At 43.1% G+C, this 20000-nt stretch overlaps 1 protein-coding gene across 2 annotated transcripts in view; it reads left to right on the forward strand.

The window, feature by feature from the left end:
- Window positions 1–14361: 14361 nt before the first annotated feature.
- The window catches only part of LOC147029799 (thrombospondin type-1 domain-containing protein 7A-like), a 251933-nt gene continuing 246294 nt past the window's right edge, over window positions 14362–20000 (forward strand). The window contains exon 1 of one of the 2 annotated variants that reach the window (XM_085873134.1): window positions 14362–14532. In XM_085873134.1, coding sequence (XP_085729260.1) covers window positions 14441–14532 — 92 coding nt within the window. In that variant the 5' untranslated portion in view covers window positions 14362–14440. The remainder of the gene's footprint in view (window positions 14533–20000) is intronic. The other variant, XM_085873133.1, reaches the window with a different exon arrangement.

A 20000-nucleotide genomic window follows, 5' to 3' on the forward strand; every position in this document is an offset into this window, starting at 1 on the left:
GGGGATTAATCCCCCTGAGTGAAAAACTGGTGTCTCTGTGTCCGTGGCCACAACAATATATATATATATATATATATATATATATATATATATATATATATATATATATATATATATATATATATATATATATATATATATATATATATATATATATATATATATATATATATATATATATATATATATATATATATATATATATATATATATATATATATATATATATATATATATATATATATATATATATATATATATTGTTGCGGTCTTCGCGCCCGCCGGCGTGCGACGGCCACGTAACTCGAATCGCGGCACGTCGCCCACCGGACGGACAATCCAGTCGTGACCCTCTCGGACTAACGCCGGGAACCAGTCACGGGTGGACCTTTCGGTCTCACCGCGATCGAGCCAATCAGCCCCCGCGTGGGATAGGGTTGCTCGCCAAATTCGAACTACCTAAGTACCCACGCGGAGGGTAGACCGGGCGATCGCACCTCGCCGCAGGTCGACTTCGGACACGGGCCACTTAAGCGACCCGTTCCGTACTATCAGAATAACCGAGCGGTGTTATCGTCGACCTCGACGGTTCGATTAATTATCGGGCGTATTCAGCCCACTACCAACCCTTTACGTGAAGCAAGATGGGGATTCAATGGAGGAAAAGACGAAGCGAAGCGGGAGAACAGTTCAACAATAAAGCACATTTATTCGCGACGAACGGAAAGCACACAAATACAATTCCACCAAATGCACACAAAAAAAGAAAACACAATTCCATTTACACAAAAAGCAAACATAAAAGTGAAAACACAGTGCAGAGCTAATACCGACTACCGAGCACACGGCAACACTTATACAATTCTACTTCACAGACGGCGCCGACAACACATACCCAAAACCAAGGAAAAGAAATCCCCCAAGAATGAGGTAGGCCTGAGGCCGAGACCGGGTCGGGCCTACCCGTCTGGTGATGAGACGCGGAGCGGCGATGGCCCCGCAACCCGCGGGCCTCGTGGACAGTGCCTGGCAGGGGGTGGGAACGGGGGCCCCCTTTGTCGCACTATCTCAGCGCGGGGGGAAACAGGAGGGGGTTGCTGATGCTCGGGGTATAGAGGATCTTTATTATGTGCGACGAGCGTCTCCACCTCGGCCAGGTCGCGCTGTCGGCCTCCCTCGGGTGCAGCTTCCTGCACGACGCGAGCACCCCCTCGTCTGGTGTCGCCGCCTTTCCACGGCTCCGTCCCCTCCGTTCCGACTCCAACGCACACGACGAGCAGCTCCACCGCCCGCGAAGTCTTGACCCTCTGCTTCCGACTCTCCTCTTCTTGACTCTCCTCTTCTTGACTCTCCGACCTCTCTGAACTCTTCTTTGGACTCCCCGTTCTCGTTCTGCTGACTCCCTCGTTCCGACTCCTCGTTCTCGTTCTGCTGACTCTCCGACCCTCGTTCTGCTGACTCTCCGACCCTTCTTGTTTGCGACTCTCTCTCGTTCTGACTGACGAACACCGTCCTTTTATCCCCCCGTAACTTCGCCTTTGACCCCCTCCCTTTGACCTTTCACCTCGCTCCCCATTGGCCCGAGAAAAAGTGGGCGTGAAGGCTTTTTGATCCACAAATTTGCATATATCGATCGCCCTGGGGGCGGGGCCAATTCGCCCCTCGCTCACCGATTGGACGGCAAAAAGTGGGCGTGTGTCGTTTTTGATCCGTTTTTGAAGCAGAAAATCCGTGATTTTGTACACGCTGTTCGACGCGCGTTCTGCATGAGTCCAACACCGGTACCCACAGCGGGGCAAGAACGGTGGCGATGCTACGGTTGTGAGGTGTGACGGGAAGGTCGTGGCGGTTGTGGTGAAGCGGTGGTTGTGGTTGTAGTTGTGATCATGGCGGTTGGTCCAAAATAAAGATAGTGAAAGAAAAACGGCTATCCTGAAGAGTCGCAGCACGTATAAATGACATGTATTCCCACTAGACAACGGGTTTGGGCCTAACTACACATGCACTTACCGAGATACCTCACCTAAGGGACCTGAATGGTGGTTTGCGAATCTGGTAACCACAACAATATATATATATATATAAACATATATATATATATATATATATATACATATATATATATATATATATATATATATATATATATATATAAACATATATATATATATAAATATATATATATATATATACATATATATATATATATATATATATATATATATATATATATATATATATATATATATATATATATATATATATATCTATTATAATACCAAGCTTGCACACTAAAAACTCGGCTCGCCGTCACACAATCCCAATGAAATTGCTGTGGCACTTAGCGGACATGCCGACAATGTTTGGGAAGTCTTGGCGTTCCATAGTACCACTTGCATTTTGCACAATGCCTATTTTTGTCATTCCCCGTGTACGATCTGTCGTCTGCTACCAGCTATGTTGTACTGCTATCCCGTGCATGTGCACAGGTATCGCTAGTACACATGTATATGTATATATGCACACACACTCACTGACTGATATTAAAGATTGGTGCTTTCTGGGTGACACAGAATGCTGAAATTTGGCGTGCTTATGGACATCAAAGACTGGGGAAAAAATCACACACTCATCGGACAACATCCATAAATGAAAATATACATAAATGCAAAGAAAATAAATTCAAAAAATGCAGGTGAGTGACCTGAGACAATGGGAAAGCATGGTAATTTTGTGTGCGGATGGACATAGAAGCCAATACACCAAGAAAAATCACAGAACCGTCAGAAAGCTGAATGAAAATATAAATAAATGAAAAATCAAATGCAGGTGAGCGACCCAAGACAATGGGGAAACATAGTTCATATGCTGACATATTGTAAGCAAACCCCGCTAGTAATATATAAAGCTCTTTCTAACCAGTGACTGATTCACTTACTTATATATTAAAGATGGGTACCTTCCGGATGACGTAGAAAGCTGAAATTTTGTGTGCCAATCGATATTGAAGCCGGTACACCAGAAAAATTCACAGAATCATTAGACAACATCCATAAATCTGCACTAATAAAAGGCTGTGTGTGTGTGTGTGTGTGTGTGTGTGTGTGTGTGTGTGTGTGTGTGTGTGTGTGTGTGTGTGTGTGTGTGTGTGTGTGTGTGTGTGTGTGTGTGTGTGTGTGTGTGTGTGTGTGTGTGTGTGTGTGTGTGTGTGTGTGTGTGTGTGTCCTCCATAACTCCAAAACCATAAAACCTGGCAGCCTGAAACTTTACATGCATACGAAGAAAATTCCAAGGAAATGCCAGAGTGAAAATTGAGTGTTTGGGTTAATTAAAACACTCCTTTTGAAGAAAATTAACGGCTTTATTTAATTACATCCTTTATCAGGTGATCCTCGGCCATCTCGCTCTTGAGGTCTTAAGGCGTCTCTTGGGCAACCTCGCTGTGATCTGAAGCCGCCATGTTTTTTGGCCTGCTCAACCATGCCTTGCTGTGTGTGTGTGTGTGTGTGTGTGTGTGTGTGTGTGTGTGTGTGTGTGTGTGTGTGTGTGTGTGTGTGTGTGTGTGTGCGTGCGTGCGTGCGTGCGTGCGCGCGCGCGCGTTTTTTGAGGATCAACCTCCTCCTGTGTCGGTATTTTTTCAGAATCATTTTGTGCATTTGTGCATGACATACTTGTTGGCCCTATTCTCTCCGAGGTATTTGTGTGATGTTTTGTTTTCTAGTTCCTTTATTGTTGTACCGAGGTCTATTTTTGTGTTGTACCTGCAGCTTTGCAGTACTTTGGCTCTGAAATTAACAAAATCTACAGAATCACATCCCGGGCATGCATACACAGAGGAGTAAGGTAATGTTTTTAGTATGTTTGCCTGTCTGGCGGTCAAAGAAATCGAAAATCATTCCCCAAAGGAAACTTTTTATGAGGGATGCAACAAAGGACAAAGACAACAGGCAGGAAGAACTAACATATGACGTGTTCAATAAGGTTGTGTAAAAGATGGTGCATTAGGTCAGGTCAGATATGGGAGCATGCGCTGGAACAGCGCATCGCTGCATCCACTTTCTGCCGTTATTCCTCTGGCCACCGTCTGACCATCCCCCAGACAGATGCCTGGCCCATCCCCATTGCCTTGAGATGCTGATCAACCTGATGCAACCACGAGGCACATAGTCGACCCATTGGCCTCCTCGACTCATGAGGCTCCTATGCTGAGAGAATCATCTGGTGAGCAGGATTAGTGTCAGGAAAATGAGCCACATGTCCATACAGCCCCAGCTGGTGCTCACAGACTCAACAGGTAACAAATCTCATCTAAGTCTCTCTCAGCAACTGCTCGTTGGACACATTGACTGACCAGCGTTGCCAGGGATTTTCTGAAGAGACCTGGTCCCGAAGGAGTTGTCTCCCTCTCGGATCCCTGGTCAGAGTCCAAGTCTCACATCTGTAGAGCAAGACTGGAAGCACCAAGGACCTGAAGACTTTGACTTTCATCCTCCTGCACAGGTACCGACGGCTCCACACCCCATTATCCAATCAATCCATGACTCCCCAGGCCTGATCCAGACATCTATTGACCTCTGTCTTGCAGCCAGTGGAGATATGAATATCACTGAATACCAAGGTAAGTGAATCTCTCCATGACCTCAACATCCTCACCACAAACAGGTACAGACAAGATAGCAGCATCGAAGATGTTATTGAAAGCCTGGATCTTAGTTTTGACCGAGGAAACCAATAATCCCAGTGGCTCCGACTCCCCCTTCAGCACCTCGAGGGCTGCTAAAAGGATATTCAGAGTCTCCACAAAGATGACTGCATCATCTGTGAAATCATGGTGAGAGCTCCAAGACATCCACCGGCAATATCATGGATGGCAGTCTTGAAGGCACTCTCCAACTCTTCTGGAGTCCCCAAGGCACCCAGACTCCCCCCCCCCCCGCCCCAAATATCCACTCATCCTGTTCATAAACTCCTCAGCTGCCCTCTCATGCTTGAGCTTGCCAAAATCCAGCCTCGGCTGGGATGGTACCATTCTCCCGGATTGAAGTTGCAACTTCAGAGTTGCGACAACAAGTCTGTAGTCAGTGTTGAAGAACTGAGCACACAGGTAGACCCTGCAGTTCTGGCTCATCCTCCAGCGATCATCAATGATCCATGGTCAATCTCCTTTGCCACATCACCAGTGTTAGAATTCCAAGTCCAGTGATGAGCCTGTGTGTGCTGAAACCATGAACCAGCCACCCTAAATCCATGACTTCTTACAAAGCCAAGAACTTGGTGCTTTACTGATTCGCAGTTCCAGAACCACGGGAATCAACACATGTCTCATCACCATTTCTATCAATGCCAGTCGATGCATTGAAATTCCCCAAGACTGGAGGAGTATCTCGCATGGGGCATTGATCAACCACAGACTCGAGCACGGCATAGATTGCATCCTTTACGGTGAGAACACTCGCCTCAGTCAGACCATACAGAGACCAGGGAAACGACACCCAAGGAGTGACAAATCCTTCATCTCATAATACGCTCGTTGACCGGTGTTACCTCAATTATCATTGGAGTCAGCTTAATGCACACAGCTACAGCAACTCCTTGGGCATGATAACATCAGAGTGACCAGAAAAATAGTCGGTGGACCCCCTGCCATGATATCACCACTATCCAGTCTCAGAACCTCGGATAGTGCTGCAACACCGATGTTGAAATGCTGGAACTTAGATTATAACAGAGACAGGTGATCATCCTCTCTTCAGGATAGGACATTTCAGGCACCCACCCAAAGGGGCTGCCTCATGTTAACCCAAGGAGACGCCATTTGGTGAACGGCACCTCAGCACCACTCCGCCACACACCACTGCAATCTGACCCAAGAAGTTTACCCCGTGCTTTTCCTCCTATCAAAGAATGGGGATCCCAAATGCTTTGCCCCAATTCCGTCATCTGGTGAGCTGCCCTGTGAAGGGTAGCAACATAGGAGGTACTCCCGTGGAGTAGGTTTTGGTGTATCATTCGTGGTACATCAGCTGCCCTGTGAAGGGTAGCAACATAGGAGGTACTCCCATGGAGTAGGTTTTGGTGTATCAATTGTGGTACATCAGCAATGCTCAACTTCTGAAAATAGTTTGTTTGTCCTTTTTTTACAGCCTTTAAAACTTTTATTTTATTTCCATTGAATTATATACTTGAACACTGCAGAACACAAATCATCGAATTGGCACTTTCAAAAACATTCCGTTTTGCAGTGCTTGGAAAAAATATTTATGCTGTCTCATGCCCCGAGTGCAGAGTAACTGTGAGATTCAGCATTCAGACAAAAAGCAAGAGTTCAGTGCAAAATGCAAAGCAAGAGTTTAAAAGACCCTACCCACCTCCCTTTTCTCAAGAATGCATGGGTTAAGGTGTTCTCTGAACTCTCTAGTTACCTCCACCTCTGAAGGTGGACAGAGGTTACGTTTTCAACCCTGTCTGTCTGGATATTGTTCATTTGTGAGCAGAATGTCTCAAAAGGTTGTGGACGCATTCAGACGACACTTGATGGACAAGTTGGGGGTATGACACGGACCAATTGAGTCAATTTTGATGAAGATCTACATCTGGATCCGGATACTAGAATTTTCTCAGTGATTCTTCATCAATGAGTGAAAGAACCAAAAACAATATATTGCGCGATATCTCATAAATTTTAGACACATTCGGACGAAACTTAGTAGTTTGGTTGGTGTGTGACATGGACAAATTGAGTCAATTTTGGTTAAGATCCACATCTGGATCCTCCAATTTTCGAAGTGGTTCTTCATTATTGAGTGATCGGGCCAAAAACAATATAATAGCATGATATTTCAAAAAGTTGTGGGTGGATTCGGACAAAACTTGGTAGCCAAGTTGGTTGTATGACGAGGACAAATTGAGTTAATTTTGGTGAAGATTCGTATTTGAGAATTAAAAAAAAAATTTCAGTGATTCTTCATCATTGAGAGATAGGGCCAACAATAATATGCAGCATGACATCTCAAACAATTATGAATGGATTCGGACATAATTTCGTGGATGAGTTAGGTAGGTAACAAGATTAGATTTTGGATAAAGTACTGACGCATGTCCAACCTATAAGTAGACTGAAAAAAATAAACTGTTCAGCCTAGCGGGGTGGAGATATGCACTCTACCGAATGCATTTTCAGTCGGTGGACATGTTATAGTATTTTGTAGTTTTTCGAGATTTCAGTTTTGAAAACTACCTTCGAAAAAGGTCATGCGAGTCACAGGGGTGGGTATAATTTTCCATTAATGAAGAAAATTATGAATTGTTCGAAATACTTCTTCATAGTTGTAATTGATCTCATTCTATTATTGCAGAATATGCACAGAATAATTGATCTGAGTTGTTAATCTTGTAGAAAAAAAATACCTCAAACAAGTCACGTGAGTCACGGATGCGATGCAATGATGCGCTGACAGTCAAGCTCATTATCCCCAATGATCTTAAATAGCCATACAGCCACCTTTACTTCTTTTTTTGGGCATAATTGGTGCAATGCCTCCACTCACACTGAGGGAGAGACAGATAGGGCTTGCCAAAAATTTAGGACAATGTTCAGTATGAGCAATACAATACAAAGAATGGCCAGTGCTGCAAAAATATAACATGAAGAAGGCAGATATGGAGCAGTTAAGCCAAGTCGAGAAGGCTCACATGTTTTTACAAAAACGAGCTAATGCGCATTCCAGACAAAAGATATGTCAGGACAGAAAACGTCAAGCTCAATTGGCGCAACCAGCCTTACCGTTGACACCATAAGGAGCAGAAAGCACATCAAAGGTGTATTCTGCCAAACACTCCCCACCTCAAGCCAGTAACAAAGTGAAATGCATTCTCCCCAAAAGCCCTGGGAAGAAACGTGCAGTTTCAAGGAAACTGGCTACAGAATTGTGCATGGCTATGAAATGGCCAGAAAACAAGTTGCGAACCACGGGGGTTTCCACAGAAACGGTGGGTTTCCTCTCAGTTCACAGACCCCAGCCAATGTACTGTATATTTATAAGTATATGTATATGCATATGTAATGTGTTGTGGTAGAAAATAACTCGATTTCCACATTGGATCAACATACAAACTGAGAATCTTTTATTTCGCATATACGGAGGAAGAACATTCATTGATTCAAGGAAACATTCGAATGAACTTCACTGAAGCAGCAGCCCGAAGTAATCCCTCTTATACACAATTTGACATTCCAACGGGAGGGTGAGACATTTGGAAATTCAACTACGGGATGAGCTGATAATCACTGGGCAAAATAACTCAGATCTGCAATATGTGGCCACTTTGGGTGGGAGGGAGAGAATGACACAATCATGGCAAAAGTTGCAGTGTTATCAACCAGGTCACCCTATTTCTACACGGCGAGCAAGACCTTTTTTCATAGTAAGATATTTCTTTTATCAATATGCAGGTCAAAAGACTCTTGGGAAAAGGGAAACATTACTGACAGCCAATTTGATTGCAGAACAAAAATTAAATTTATAAAGTACCAACAACAATTATAATTGAGAATACATGAATATAATTATTTTTCATCCAGTGTATATATACATATATATATATATATATATATATATATATATATATATATATATATATATATATATATATATATATATATAATGTACACATACATGTAAATATATACGAGGTGTGTTCAAAAAGTATCCAACCTTAATTTTTCGTGCATAAACAAATGAAGCTAGGAAGGCATGGTTTGGTGCATGTATGAAGGCATTCTTAATCCGTATGCTGAATATTTTCCCGCCTGCAGAAGCTGTCAGTCGCCGACAGACCGCCGATGAGTGAGGAAGTGTAAGTGAGCGCCATCGGATTTTCATTTTTGACAAAATGACGGAAAAACTTGAACAACGCTACTGCATCAAATTTTGTGTAAAGCTTGGTGATTCCCAAGTGAAAACGATCCGCAAGATTCAACAGTCCTTCGGGAACGAACCAATGGGCACCAAACAGATAAAAGAGTGGTAAAACCGCTTCAAAGATGGTCGCACATCAGTGGAAACTGAAGCACGTTCTGGTAGGCCCTCAACATCCTGAAATGAGATCGTCATTGACCAAGTTAGGACCCTGCTGATGCAGGATCGTCGAATCACAATCAGAGAACTTGCAGACGAGGCGGGCGTCAGCATTGGATCCGTTCATTCCATTGTGACTGAGGATTTGGGCTTAAGGAGAATCTCAGCGAAGTTCATGCCAAAGCTGCTTACGATCGAGCAGAAGCAACTCCGTTTGGAGATCGCACAGGACATGCTGGAGACTGTGAACAGCAATCCCAACTTCTTCAACACAGTGATCACTGGCGGTGAGACCACAGTGATCCGTCATTTTGTCAAAAACGAAAATCGGATGACGCTCACTTACACTTCCTCACTCATCGGTGGTCTGTTGGCGACTGACAGCTTCTGCAGCGGGAAAATATTCACGCATACGGATTAGGATCGCCTACATACCTCCACCAAACCACGCCTCCCTAGCTTCATTTGTTTACGCACGAAAAATTAAGGTTGGATACATTTTGAACACACCTCGTACATACTGAATATACATGCATCCATTATATGTCTATGTTGTGACAGCCGTGGCCCTTTCTGGCTTCCCGGTTTGAGTTCCGTGGGTTGTGTCAAAATGACCACAACCGCCAGCTAAGTCCACAGCTCTGAGCTAGCTCATGGACATATTCATCACATTAAAATACTTGTTGGGACCATGGACTTAATTGGGTGATGCACCGATTGGCACTCGCAACCTTTCTAATCTGGCTGAGCAACCAGGGATCATGAGCGCGGTCTGAGCTAGATTGAGCCGGCTGGTCTAATGATACTGAAATCACCAAATGAGACCACGACAATGAGCAGAATCTTACCCTGAGATCACGTATATTTATTTAACAAGTAAATGGCATGGTAAAAGGATTACATGAAGCAATAAAACCATGATGTAATAAAGAAACAAATATAAATGAATCAGAGAATAAATCCTTCAACCCTAACCAAATCGTACTGCTCTCGAACAAACCAAGCATCACAGATTTCTTAAGTTCTTATCTTAGACATTAATTTGCTCAACAAGATTACTGTTCAGGGAATACAAACAACAATGACGAAAGTTCGCTTTCAAACCAGGAGGCATGCTGTGCATGTGTCCTGGAACAGTCTTCGACATATTGGCAGTTCTCGAGCACAACTCACCGTAAAAACTCCTCGAAGGTTCATAACACTCTCTCTCTCCTTCAAAGCCTTCTTTGCTCTGGGGATTAATTGTTCACAGCTCCATGACACTCAGCTCCACACACCCAAAGACATTATTTCTGCCGTTCTCAGGTGCTCCCCTCCATTCTGCATAACAGCCATCCTCAAAATAGCTCCCTCTCTTCCGGCGTAATTGTCGCTCTCTCAGTTTTTACGTCTCTCTCTTGTAAACAGCTGTTAACCTAAACCACACGTGATCAACTGATAAGTCCCCCCCCCCCCCCCATGTTGTGTGAGCTACCAAAGTGAAGTTAATTGTTCTTTTTCCTCAATGCTGTTTCACCTTGGCAATGAGCTTCCGTGGTGAACCTAATTGCCGGCTTTCTCGATGCTGATTTGCCACACCCGCACGTTCTCCTAGGTGGCATCATGCACTTTAAAGGCCTTGTATGCATTTTGTCAGGCATTTAAACAGAATAAAATAATCAAAAAACACACAGCCAGAGGTTTGAAGAGGAAGAACAACAGTTGAGTAGGGAAAACACACAAATGTGCACAAAGGTAAAGCATAACTGTTGCACGAATAGTATGTCACCTTTATGTAATCAAATATGAAGGAATAACTATAGTAATACCAAACAGTTTTATTTGCCCCTCAGGATCAATCCCACAACACTATATATATATATATATATATATATATATACACAGTACATAGAGTATATTTACATTACCGATAGAAATTCTACACCCCCTTTCAATTTTCACCTTTTGTTGTCTTATAGCCCTGAATTAAATTGCATTAAAGCAGACTTTTTCAAACCTTTATTTATACATCATAACCCACAACTTCCAAGTAAAAAACAAATTCTACAAATTTTGGAAGATTAATTAAAAATACAAAACTGGAATATCTTGGTTGGATAAGTGTCCACCCCTGCTTATAATAGCAATCATAAATTAGCTAAGTTGCAACCAATCACCTTCAAAATCACACAGCAAGTTAAGTGGTCTCCACCTCTGTTAAATTGTCGTGATTCTGATTATTTCAGAATAAAATCAGCTGTTCAAGTACATTTCCTCTTCTGGGTAGTACATTTTCCAGCAAAGACTCAACCATGAGAACCAAGGAGCTTTCAAAAGACCTCTGGGATAAAGTTATGGAAAGGCACAGATCAGGGGATGGGTATAAAAATATTTCGAAGGCCTTGAATATCCCTTGGAGCACAGTCAAGACAATCATCAAGAAATTGAAAGCATATAGTACCACCACGACCATGCCTAGATCAGGCCGTCCCCCCAAAATGGATGTCCAAGCAAGGAGGAAACTGATGGGGAAACTGAAATTAACACACTCAGTCACACACAATTTCTCTTGATAAGAGTCGCATACAATTTCTCACTTAGCTGGCGGTGATAAGAGATAAGAGGTGGATAATTAAAAGAGAAGAGTAAGAGATAGCATACAAAGCAGGAGTCATAGTGAAACTAAAAGTGCACTCTTCAATGTCACAACATCGACAGATATGCCTCCACCCACATTATTGCATCACCATACATACTTGTGCAAAGTTTGATTTAAAACCCTGAACCCAGACTCAATATGTAATATTATTCTGGCCGCCAGACCATGCTTCCAATCAGGTTGAATTTACAACATTTATTCCCCATGATTACTAGATCGTAATTCTGATGCGTCACTTTGATAAATGAAGCAGTTCAAAAGACAAAAAAAAATTAAAATATTTTTGTTCAATCCAATATGGCTGCCACACCCTGTGACCTATTAATTATTAGAAACACCCTGCTATCTCCAAGGCTTGTGGAACATGTGGGTGAACTTCCTCCTTGAGGTATCAAGCCTTTCTGGAGAAGAAGAATTTTTGAAGGTTTATTCTTCAAAAATAACAGAGTTGCCAAACCATGTGACCTATGACGTCATAAGTGGAGAACCTTTTGTTCCTCATGGATAGGGGATCATACCTGTAAAGTTTCACCTCAATCTGCTCAGCCATTTCTGAAGAGATTTTTTGAAGGCCTTTCGGTTAAAAAAAAAAAAAGGCTGTCGAACCACCTGACCAATGACATCAATTTTTTTCCCCCGTACAATTTATCCCTGGATGACCCTCAAACATTTTCATATTGATCAGATAAAGCATTTGAAGTATGCAATGATGATGTCATAACGAAGCCACCTCTGACATAATCAAAAGATCGCACTTATTTCCGATGGGAAGTGCTTCACATGTGCCAAGTTTCAATTTTTTCCATGGCATGGTTTCGGTGATGCAGAGGTCCAAAGTTGGTCCTTTTTTCCAACATAGCTGCCACACCACATGACCTCTTCTTCTTCTTTCGGCTGCTCCCGTTAGGGGTCGCCACAGCGGATCATCCGTATGATCCGCATAGTGATTTGGCACAGGTTTTACGCCGGATGCCCTTCCTGACGCAACCCTGGTCGCCTCTTACGACACAGGGATATGGTACACCTATTTTAACCGGGGCATTCACCGGGCCCAGTAAACTGGTACTCACTTTGCCGACCTCGGAAAGATGACAGGCTGAGTCAACCTCTTGGTGTGTATTAATTCAAGCGGCCAACGGGGCTTGAACTCAGGACCTTTTGGATCCCAAGCCGCTACCCTAACCACTACGCCAACACCAGGCCACACCACATGACCTATGACATCATAATTTTCATGAAAACATTCTACATGAGTATTCACACCTATGGTGAAAATTTTGTGTCAATAGTTTAAGCGGTTACAGAAAAAAACAGAGAAAATTAGCATGGACCACGTACATACATACATACTTGCAGATTGACGGACATCCCCAAAACATAATTCCTCTGCGAACTTCATCAGCAGAGGCATAAAAAAGTTTTGATATCCATCACTATATTTTAACTTGTCCCTCTCCAGTATATGCAGGGCACACATGGTCCACTAGCAAACCCCTTCTTTTGAAACTACCAAAATCCAGAATCACTGCTCACCTCCACTCATTTGTTCCTCTTTTCCCACCCGTGGATCCAACCTCCACATCCTTTTCAATCTCATTCTTCCTTCCAGGTCTTCAAGACAGCTGTTCACTACAATCCCAGATTATCCCCTATCCAAAACCATGATTTTTTTCTACCCCCACTAATCCACCCAAAACCCATCTCCTTCAAATTCCCCCCATCCCCAAAATTATTTTTGCTTCTATATCCATCTTATCCACCCCATGCATTCTCCCCTACCCCTCAACCTTACCCATGTATCCCTTGTTGTCCCTCTCCATTTATTTCCTCCATCGGCCCTGCTGTTGGCATTTTCCCTTTTCTTTCTGCTGTTCCTTTTGTTACGTTGCATCCTGATCCGTTCTGTGTTTTCGATCTTCCACGAGCCTTGACTCTGTATACAATTTTTTTTTTTTAAACAAGTTCCACATGTCTTCCACTGGAAAGCTTTTATGATTCAACGCTTCAGTTCAGAGCAAACAACCCATAGTAATGCTAATAGAGTTTTGAGGAAAATTCTGAAACCATGATTGTGTGCAATTAACAGTAACGACGAAAATAACTTTGGAAAATGTTGGCGAAAATGATCCTCTCAAATCGTTGTGGAGTCACTCAGGCCACCCAGGCAACCCTCATTTCGTCTGTGCCTGAGTTTATATGGAAATCAAATGTAGGACAAGGACATGAGAACGCGAGTATATATTTAAACAAATTACAAGAATACATGTAAATATATACGAGCCCAAGCAACTGTAAAATAGACAATATGGAAAAATCAACAGTACATACGATTTAATATAGGATCAGAGACTATATACCCTCATATATGAACACCAAACAGGTCAACCCAAAGCAGCTTTAATGACTTTCACCAGCAATCTGAATAAAACCAGGACACTAACTTTAAATCTTTAAACTTGTAATCTCTTTTCTGTTTAATACCCTCAAACACCATTTCAATGTTGGGTGTTTTAACAAAACTTGTAGGTATTTAAATGATTACCAGTGGAGTATCAACAATGATGCTCAAACAAGAATTTCTGCACATTTTATTTTTTTTGTTATGCTCGTCTCTTGATTGTTTAAACTAACACATTATTTATTCTCGTTTTTTTATAGTACTATATTTAATCCACAGGTGTATGAAGTGGTTCCTTGCCATGCTTCCTGCCAGCAGTACTTCTGGATGACTGGCCCTTGGTTTGCTTGTAATGTGACACAGCCACAGGAATCCTGCAACATCAGCAACAGCTCTGAGCTACAATCCCGCCGAGTCTGGTAATGAACAAGGACCAGTTTGGTTGCATCACGTAAAGTTATCCAAAGTTTTTAACCAAATTTATGACTCTTGGGAGTAACAAATAATAAGCACATACTTTTTGTTTCAGTTAATGCTAACTTTATTTTCTGCACTGGCATGCCATTGAAAAGTAATCATTGTTTTGGTCAGACTGTAATTGCAAATGAAGAATTCTGTGAAGAATACACTTTGTCAGGCAGTGGAAAACTCGTGGATTATCGGTTAACTTTTCTGTTGTGGCAACTGCAATTGAAAACACTCATTGTATAAATCTTTTTTTTTTAAACTGAAAATTGTTTTATGAGAAGTTTATGATGTACCAGCAGGATATGCTTACGCATTGCAAGCAATAATGAATCGTGCTTCCCCATCATCTCAGGTCGCTCACCTGCATTTGTTTTTGTTTTTCAATTTTTTTTCATTTTTTTTTTTCATTTTTTATTTATTTATTTATTTATTTATAGTTTCGTTTACGGACATTTTTCAATGGTTCTGTGATTTTCTTGGTCTATCGGCTTCGATGTCCGTCGACACGCCAAATTACTGTGCTTCCCCATTGTCTCTGGTCACTCACCTGCATTTTCTATTCATGTTTTTCTTCATTTATTTATTTTCATTGAAATCTTGCCAAAACGAAGTTTTTGCAAGATATGTTGGTCAGCTTGTATGTTTTTTTTGTTTGTTTTTTTTGTTTGTCTGTAATCACGTATAAAAAATTGTGCAGAGCACAGTTATCATTGGAAATTTTTGTAACTTCGCATATCAGAGGCCTATAGAGGACCCTTTCAGCGCATAAAACTTTGAAGCTCAAAGGTCAAGGTCACTTTGTCGCAAATCAGGGGAGTCGACGAAACCCTTATTTTTTGAGTAATTTTGATCCGATCGTCTTCAAACTTCATGGGAATATAGTTCATGGTCTGGCGCTCAGCTGATTAATTTTTGGTGGCGATTGGCCTTGACCTTCATGTTTTTTTTTGTCTGTAATCACGTATAAATCACTCTGCAGAGCACAGTTATCATTGGAAATTTTTGTAACTTCGCATATCAGAGGCCTATAGAGGTCCCTTTCAGCGCATAAAATTTTGAAGGTCAAGGTCACTTTGTCGCAAATCAGGGGAGTTGACGAAACCCTTATTTTTTTGAGTAATTTTCATCGGATCGTCTTCAAACTTCATGGGAATATAGTTCATGGTCTGGCGCTCAGCTTATTAATTTTTGGTGGCGATTGGCCTTGACCTTCATATATTTTTTTTGTTTGTTTGTTTTTGTTTGTCTGTAATCACGTATAAATCACTCTGCAGAGCACAGCTATCATTGGAAATTTTTGTAACTTTGCATATCAGAGGCCTATAGAGGTCCCTTTCAGCGCATAAAATTTTGAAGGTCAAGGTCACTTTGTCACAAATCAGGGGAGTCGACGAAACCCTTATTTTTTGAGTAATTTTCATCGGATTGTCTTCAAACTTCATGGGAATATAGTTCATGGTCTGGCGCTCAGCTGATTAATTTTTGGTGGCGATTGGCCTTGACCTTCATGGTTAGCACCTCAGGTCAAACATATTTGACGCCAAGGTCAAATTTTCAAGTTTTAGGAACCATATCGTGTCGTACCTCAAAGTGAACACTTCGATGAGTGCTTTCTAGATATGTCAAGCTTGAGACATTATGATGTCATTTGGTGACGTTATGAGGAAAACGCATATTTTTCATGGTTACTCTGTAGAACGATTCTCATCGGAATCTCTCGTAGGCAGATATTCCTCAAGGAGTCGCTCCTGGTGGATAGCAGCTCTGTTCACCTCAGTGTGACCTTAAAGAAGTCACAAATGGTCACCTTTTGGCAAGATACGAGTCACCCTGCGGGTGACATTGGTTTATTTCTATTTTCATTTACGGATGCTTTTCGACAATTCTGCGATTTCCCCCCCCCCCCCCCGGGTGTGCTCGTCTCTTGATCGTTTCAACTAACACTTTTGTTTGTTTTTTTCGATGTCCATCGGCATGCAAACTTTCAGCTTTCTACATCACTCAGAAGGTGCCGATCTTTAATATTAGTCAGTGAGTGAGTCAGTGGTTATAATGAGCTTTATACATTAGATAGCTGCCTATCAAGAGCCAGGGAAGAAAGTTGTTAAAATTATTGAGTTAAAAAAAATGGAAGCACTACTTCATGGAATTGTCCCAATTTCACCATCGTAAAGAAACATGAATAACTGCTTGTGCAAACGTATATAACACGAGGTACACTGTTAAATGCTCGGCAATATTAACTTCGTGCATGCACATAATCTGCATTTGGAAGTGGTTTTGCTGACATCCAGTATTAAATGCAAAATAATATTGTCACAATGCAATGCCATCGACAACTACCTGATAAGCGTAATGTGGAATTGTCATGTGGATTTGCAGCCATTTCCATCAGTGCCAATCTTGGACAGAATTGTTTCTGACAAATCCAACCTTCATGCCGAGCACAACTATGTAAATATAATATGAGTTCACTTCCAAGGAACTTCAACACAGGAGGCCATATGCCCATCAAAGCCTTGTAACTGTTGCCACCCTGTGGTTTTTATCCATGCTGTATTCCTTTAAATGCTGAGCATCAAGCAAGGAAACAGCTCATACCATTTATTAATGTCTTTGGTGTGGCTCCAATGGGGTTCAGACCACCGATCTCCCAGACTCAAAGCAAGCCCTCTAACCATTACACCACCGAGTCTGGTAAACTTTTAACATAAAAGTTTATAAATCATTGACCATATATTTTTTTGGCAATTTCATACCAATAAGTTATTTCACAGTATGCTTAAGTTGAAGGAAAAGAGAAAAAGAAAGAGTAGTCTATATATTGTTGTGGTTGACCAAATTCGCAAACCACCATTCAGGTCCCTTAGGTGAGATATCTCTGTAAGTATATGTGTAGTTAGGCCCAAACCCGTTGTCTAGAGGGAATAAATGTCATTCATGCGGGCTGCGACTCTTCAGGATAGCCGTTTTTCTTTTACTATCTTTATTTTGGACGAGCCGCCATTATTACCACCACCAACCACGTCTCAACAGCCGTCACAACAACAAGCACCAACCACAACGCCGCTTCACAACAACAACCACCAACAACAACGCCGCTTCACAACAACAACCACCAACCACAACGCCACTTCACCACAACCGCCACGACCTTTACCGTCACAACTCACCACCATCGCATCCACACCATCTCGCGCCACTCGTGGGCACCGATGCTGGACTCGTGCGAGGCGCGCACCGAGCAGCGTGTTCAGAGACATCACAGACTTTCCGAAGAAAAACGGATCAAAAACGACTCACGCCCACTTCTGTTCCGTCCTATCGGCGAGCTGGGGCGATTTGGCCCCGCCTCCAGGGCATTGGAGTGAGGACGCTATATGCAAATTCATGGATCAAAAAGCATTCACGCCCACTTTTCCTCGGTCCAATGGGGAGCCAGTTAGAGAGGTGAAGGGTCGGAGGCAAAGGGTCAAGGGTGAAAGAGCGAAGCCACGGGGCTTATATAAACGGCTGCGTTCATCAGTAAAGGCAGTTGAGTTGTGCGGAGTTCAAGAAAGTCGTCGGTGGAGCTGGAAAGAAGTGGGAGAAGTCAAGAGTGAAGAGTTGGGACGAGCCAAGAGAGGAGACGGAGAGGGCGAGTAGACGGAGCTGTGGAGAGGTGACGGCGGCGAAGGCGGACGAGGGGGTGCTCGCGTCGGTGCCGGGAGCTGCACAGGGAGAGGCCAGCAACGCGACCGAGGGAGGAGGAGACGCTCGCCGCGGGACCCGAGACAGGGTGATATCCTCCTTCCCCCGAGCATCAGCAACCCCCTCCTGTATCCCCCCGCGCTGAGATAGTGCAACAAAGGGGGCCCCTTTCCCACCCCCCACCAGACACTGTCCGCGAGGCCCGCGGAGTTGAGGCGCCACCGCCGCTCCACGTCTCATCATCAGACGGGTAGGCCCGACACGGTCTCGGCCCCAGGCCCGCCTACCCCCCTCATCCTGGAGGGTGGTTCTCTTTTCTTTTGCTTTGGGAATATGTGTTGTCGGCGCCATCTGTGAAGTAAAATTGTATAAGTGTTGCCGTGTGCCCGGTAGTCGGATAGATCTGCATTGTTGCATTTGCTTTTTGTGTAATATTGCATTGTCTTCTTCTTTTACATGTGCTTTTGGTGGAATTGTATATGTGTGCTTTCCGTTCATCGCGAAATAAATGTGCTTCATGTTGAACTGTTTTCCCGCTTCGCTTCGTCTTTTCTTTCATTGAATCTCCATCTTGCTTCACGTAAAGGGTTGGTCGTGGGCTAAAACGCCCGATAATTAATCGAACCGTCAAGGCCGACGAATAACACCGCTCGGTTATCCCGATAGTACGGAACGGGTCGCTTAAAGTGGCCCGTGTCCGAAGTCGACCTGCGGCGAGGTGCGATCGCCCGGTCTACCCTCCGTGTGGGTACTTAGGTAGGTCGAATTTGGCGAGCAACCCTATCCCACGCGGGGGCCGATTGGCACGATCGTGGTGAGACCGAAAGGTCCACCCGTGACTGGTTCCCGGCGTTAGTCCGAGAGGGTCACGACTGGATTGTCCGTCCGGTGGGCGACGTGCCGCGATTCGAGTTACGTGGCCGTCCGCACGCCGGCGGGCGCGAATCCGCAACAATATTACAACTGAATGTCAGGCAAGTAGGTCTCACCTGCTTGGTAGAAACTGTCCTCTTTTTATTAATACACTTTCTTTTCCACAGATTACAATGGTGCTCATGGAGGAACATATACATATATCACTTACACAGGACAAGGGTATCAAGAGATTTCAGTGAAAATCTATGTGAAATGCAAGGACATGAGCAGATAATGGACAAATCAATGGAGTACATGGGATTTGAACTGCAATCCCCATCATCACAAATTTGGAATTTATATTAATCTTTTTCTTCCGAATGATTTTGGTTTTACATAAAGTATTAGAGATGTGGATACGCCTGGTGTTGGCTTAACAGGTAAGGTGGCTGGCTTAAGATCTTAAGGTCTTGAGTTCAAACCCCTGTCGTGCATTGAATTAACATCAGGTGTGTTGACTCTGCCTGTTATCCTCTGAGGTCGGCAAAATGAGTACCAGCTTACTCATAACAGATGGCATCACATCAGTGGCACAGCCATACCCACAGAAAATGATGCAGCCAAGCAGCCACAAGCTGCATACGAATAAATAAAAAAACAACTCTAGGGAGTCCTCATTAATCCCTGATGTTTCAGCTTCCGAGATCAAATCCTCTCAGAGGAGGAGAGAAAACATCCAACATCCACCCATACATACATACATACATACATACATACATACATACCATACCATACATGGCCCAAGGAAGAGAGTTACAGGTGAAAGAAAACATGGTCTGAGTGGGTGAAGTCAAGCTCAGAGGTTAAAAGGTGA

This window comes from Eptatretus burgeri, chromosome 3 (assembly GCF_056783735.1).
Source record: "Eptatretus burgeri isolate ZD-2024b chromosome 3, Ebu_testis_v1, whole genome shotgun sequence".
Classification (NCBI taxonomy): domain Eukaryota; kingdom Metazoa; phylum Chordata; class Myxini; order Myxiniformes; family Myxinidae; genus Eptatretus; species Eptatretus burgeri.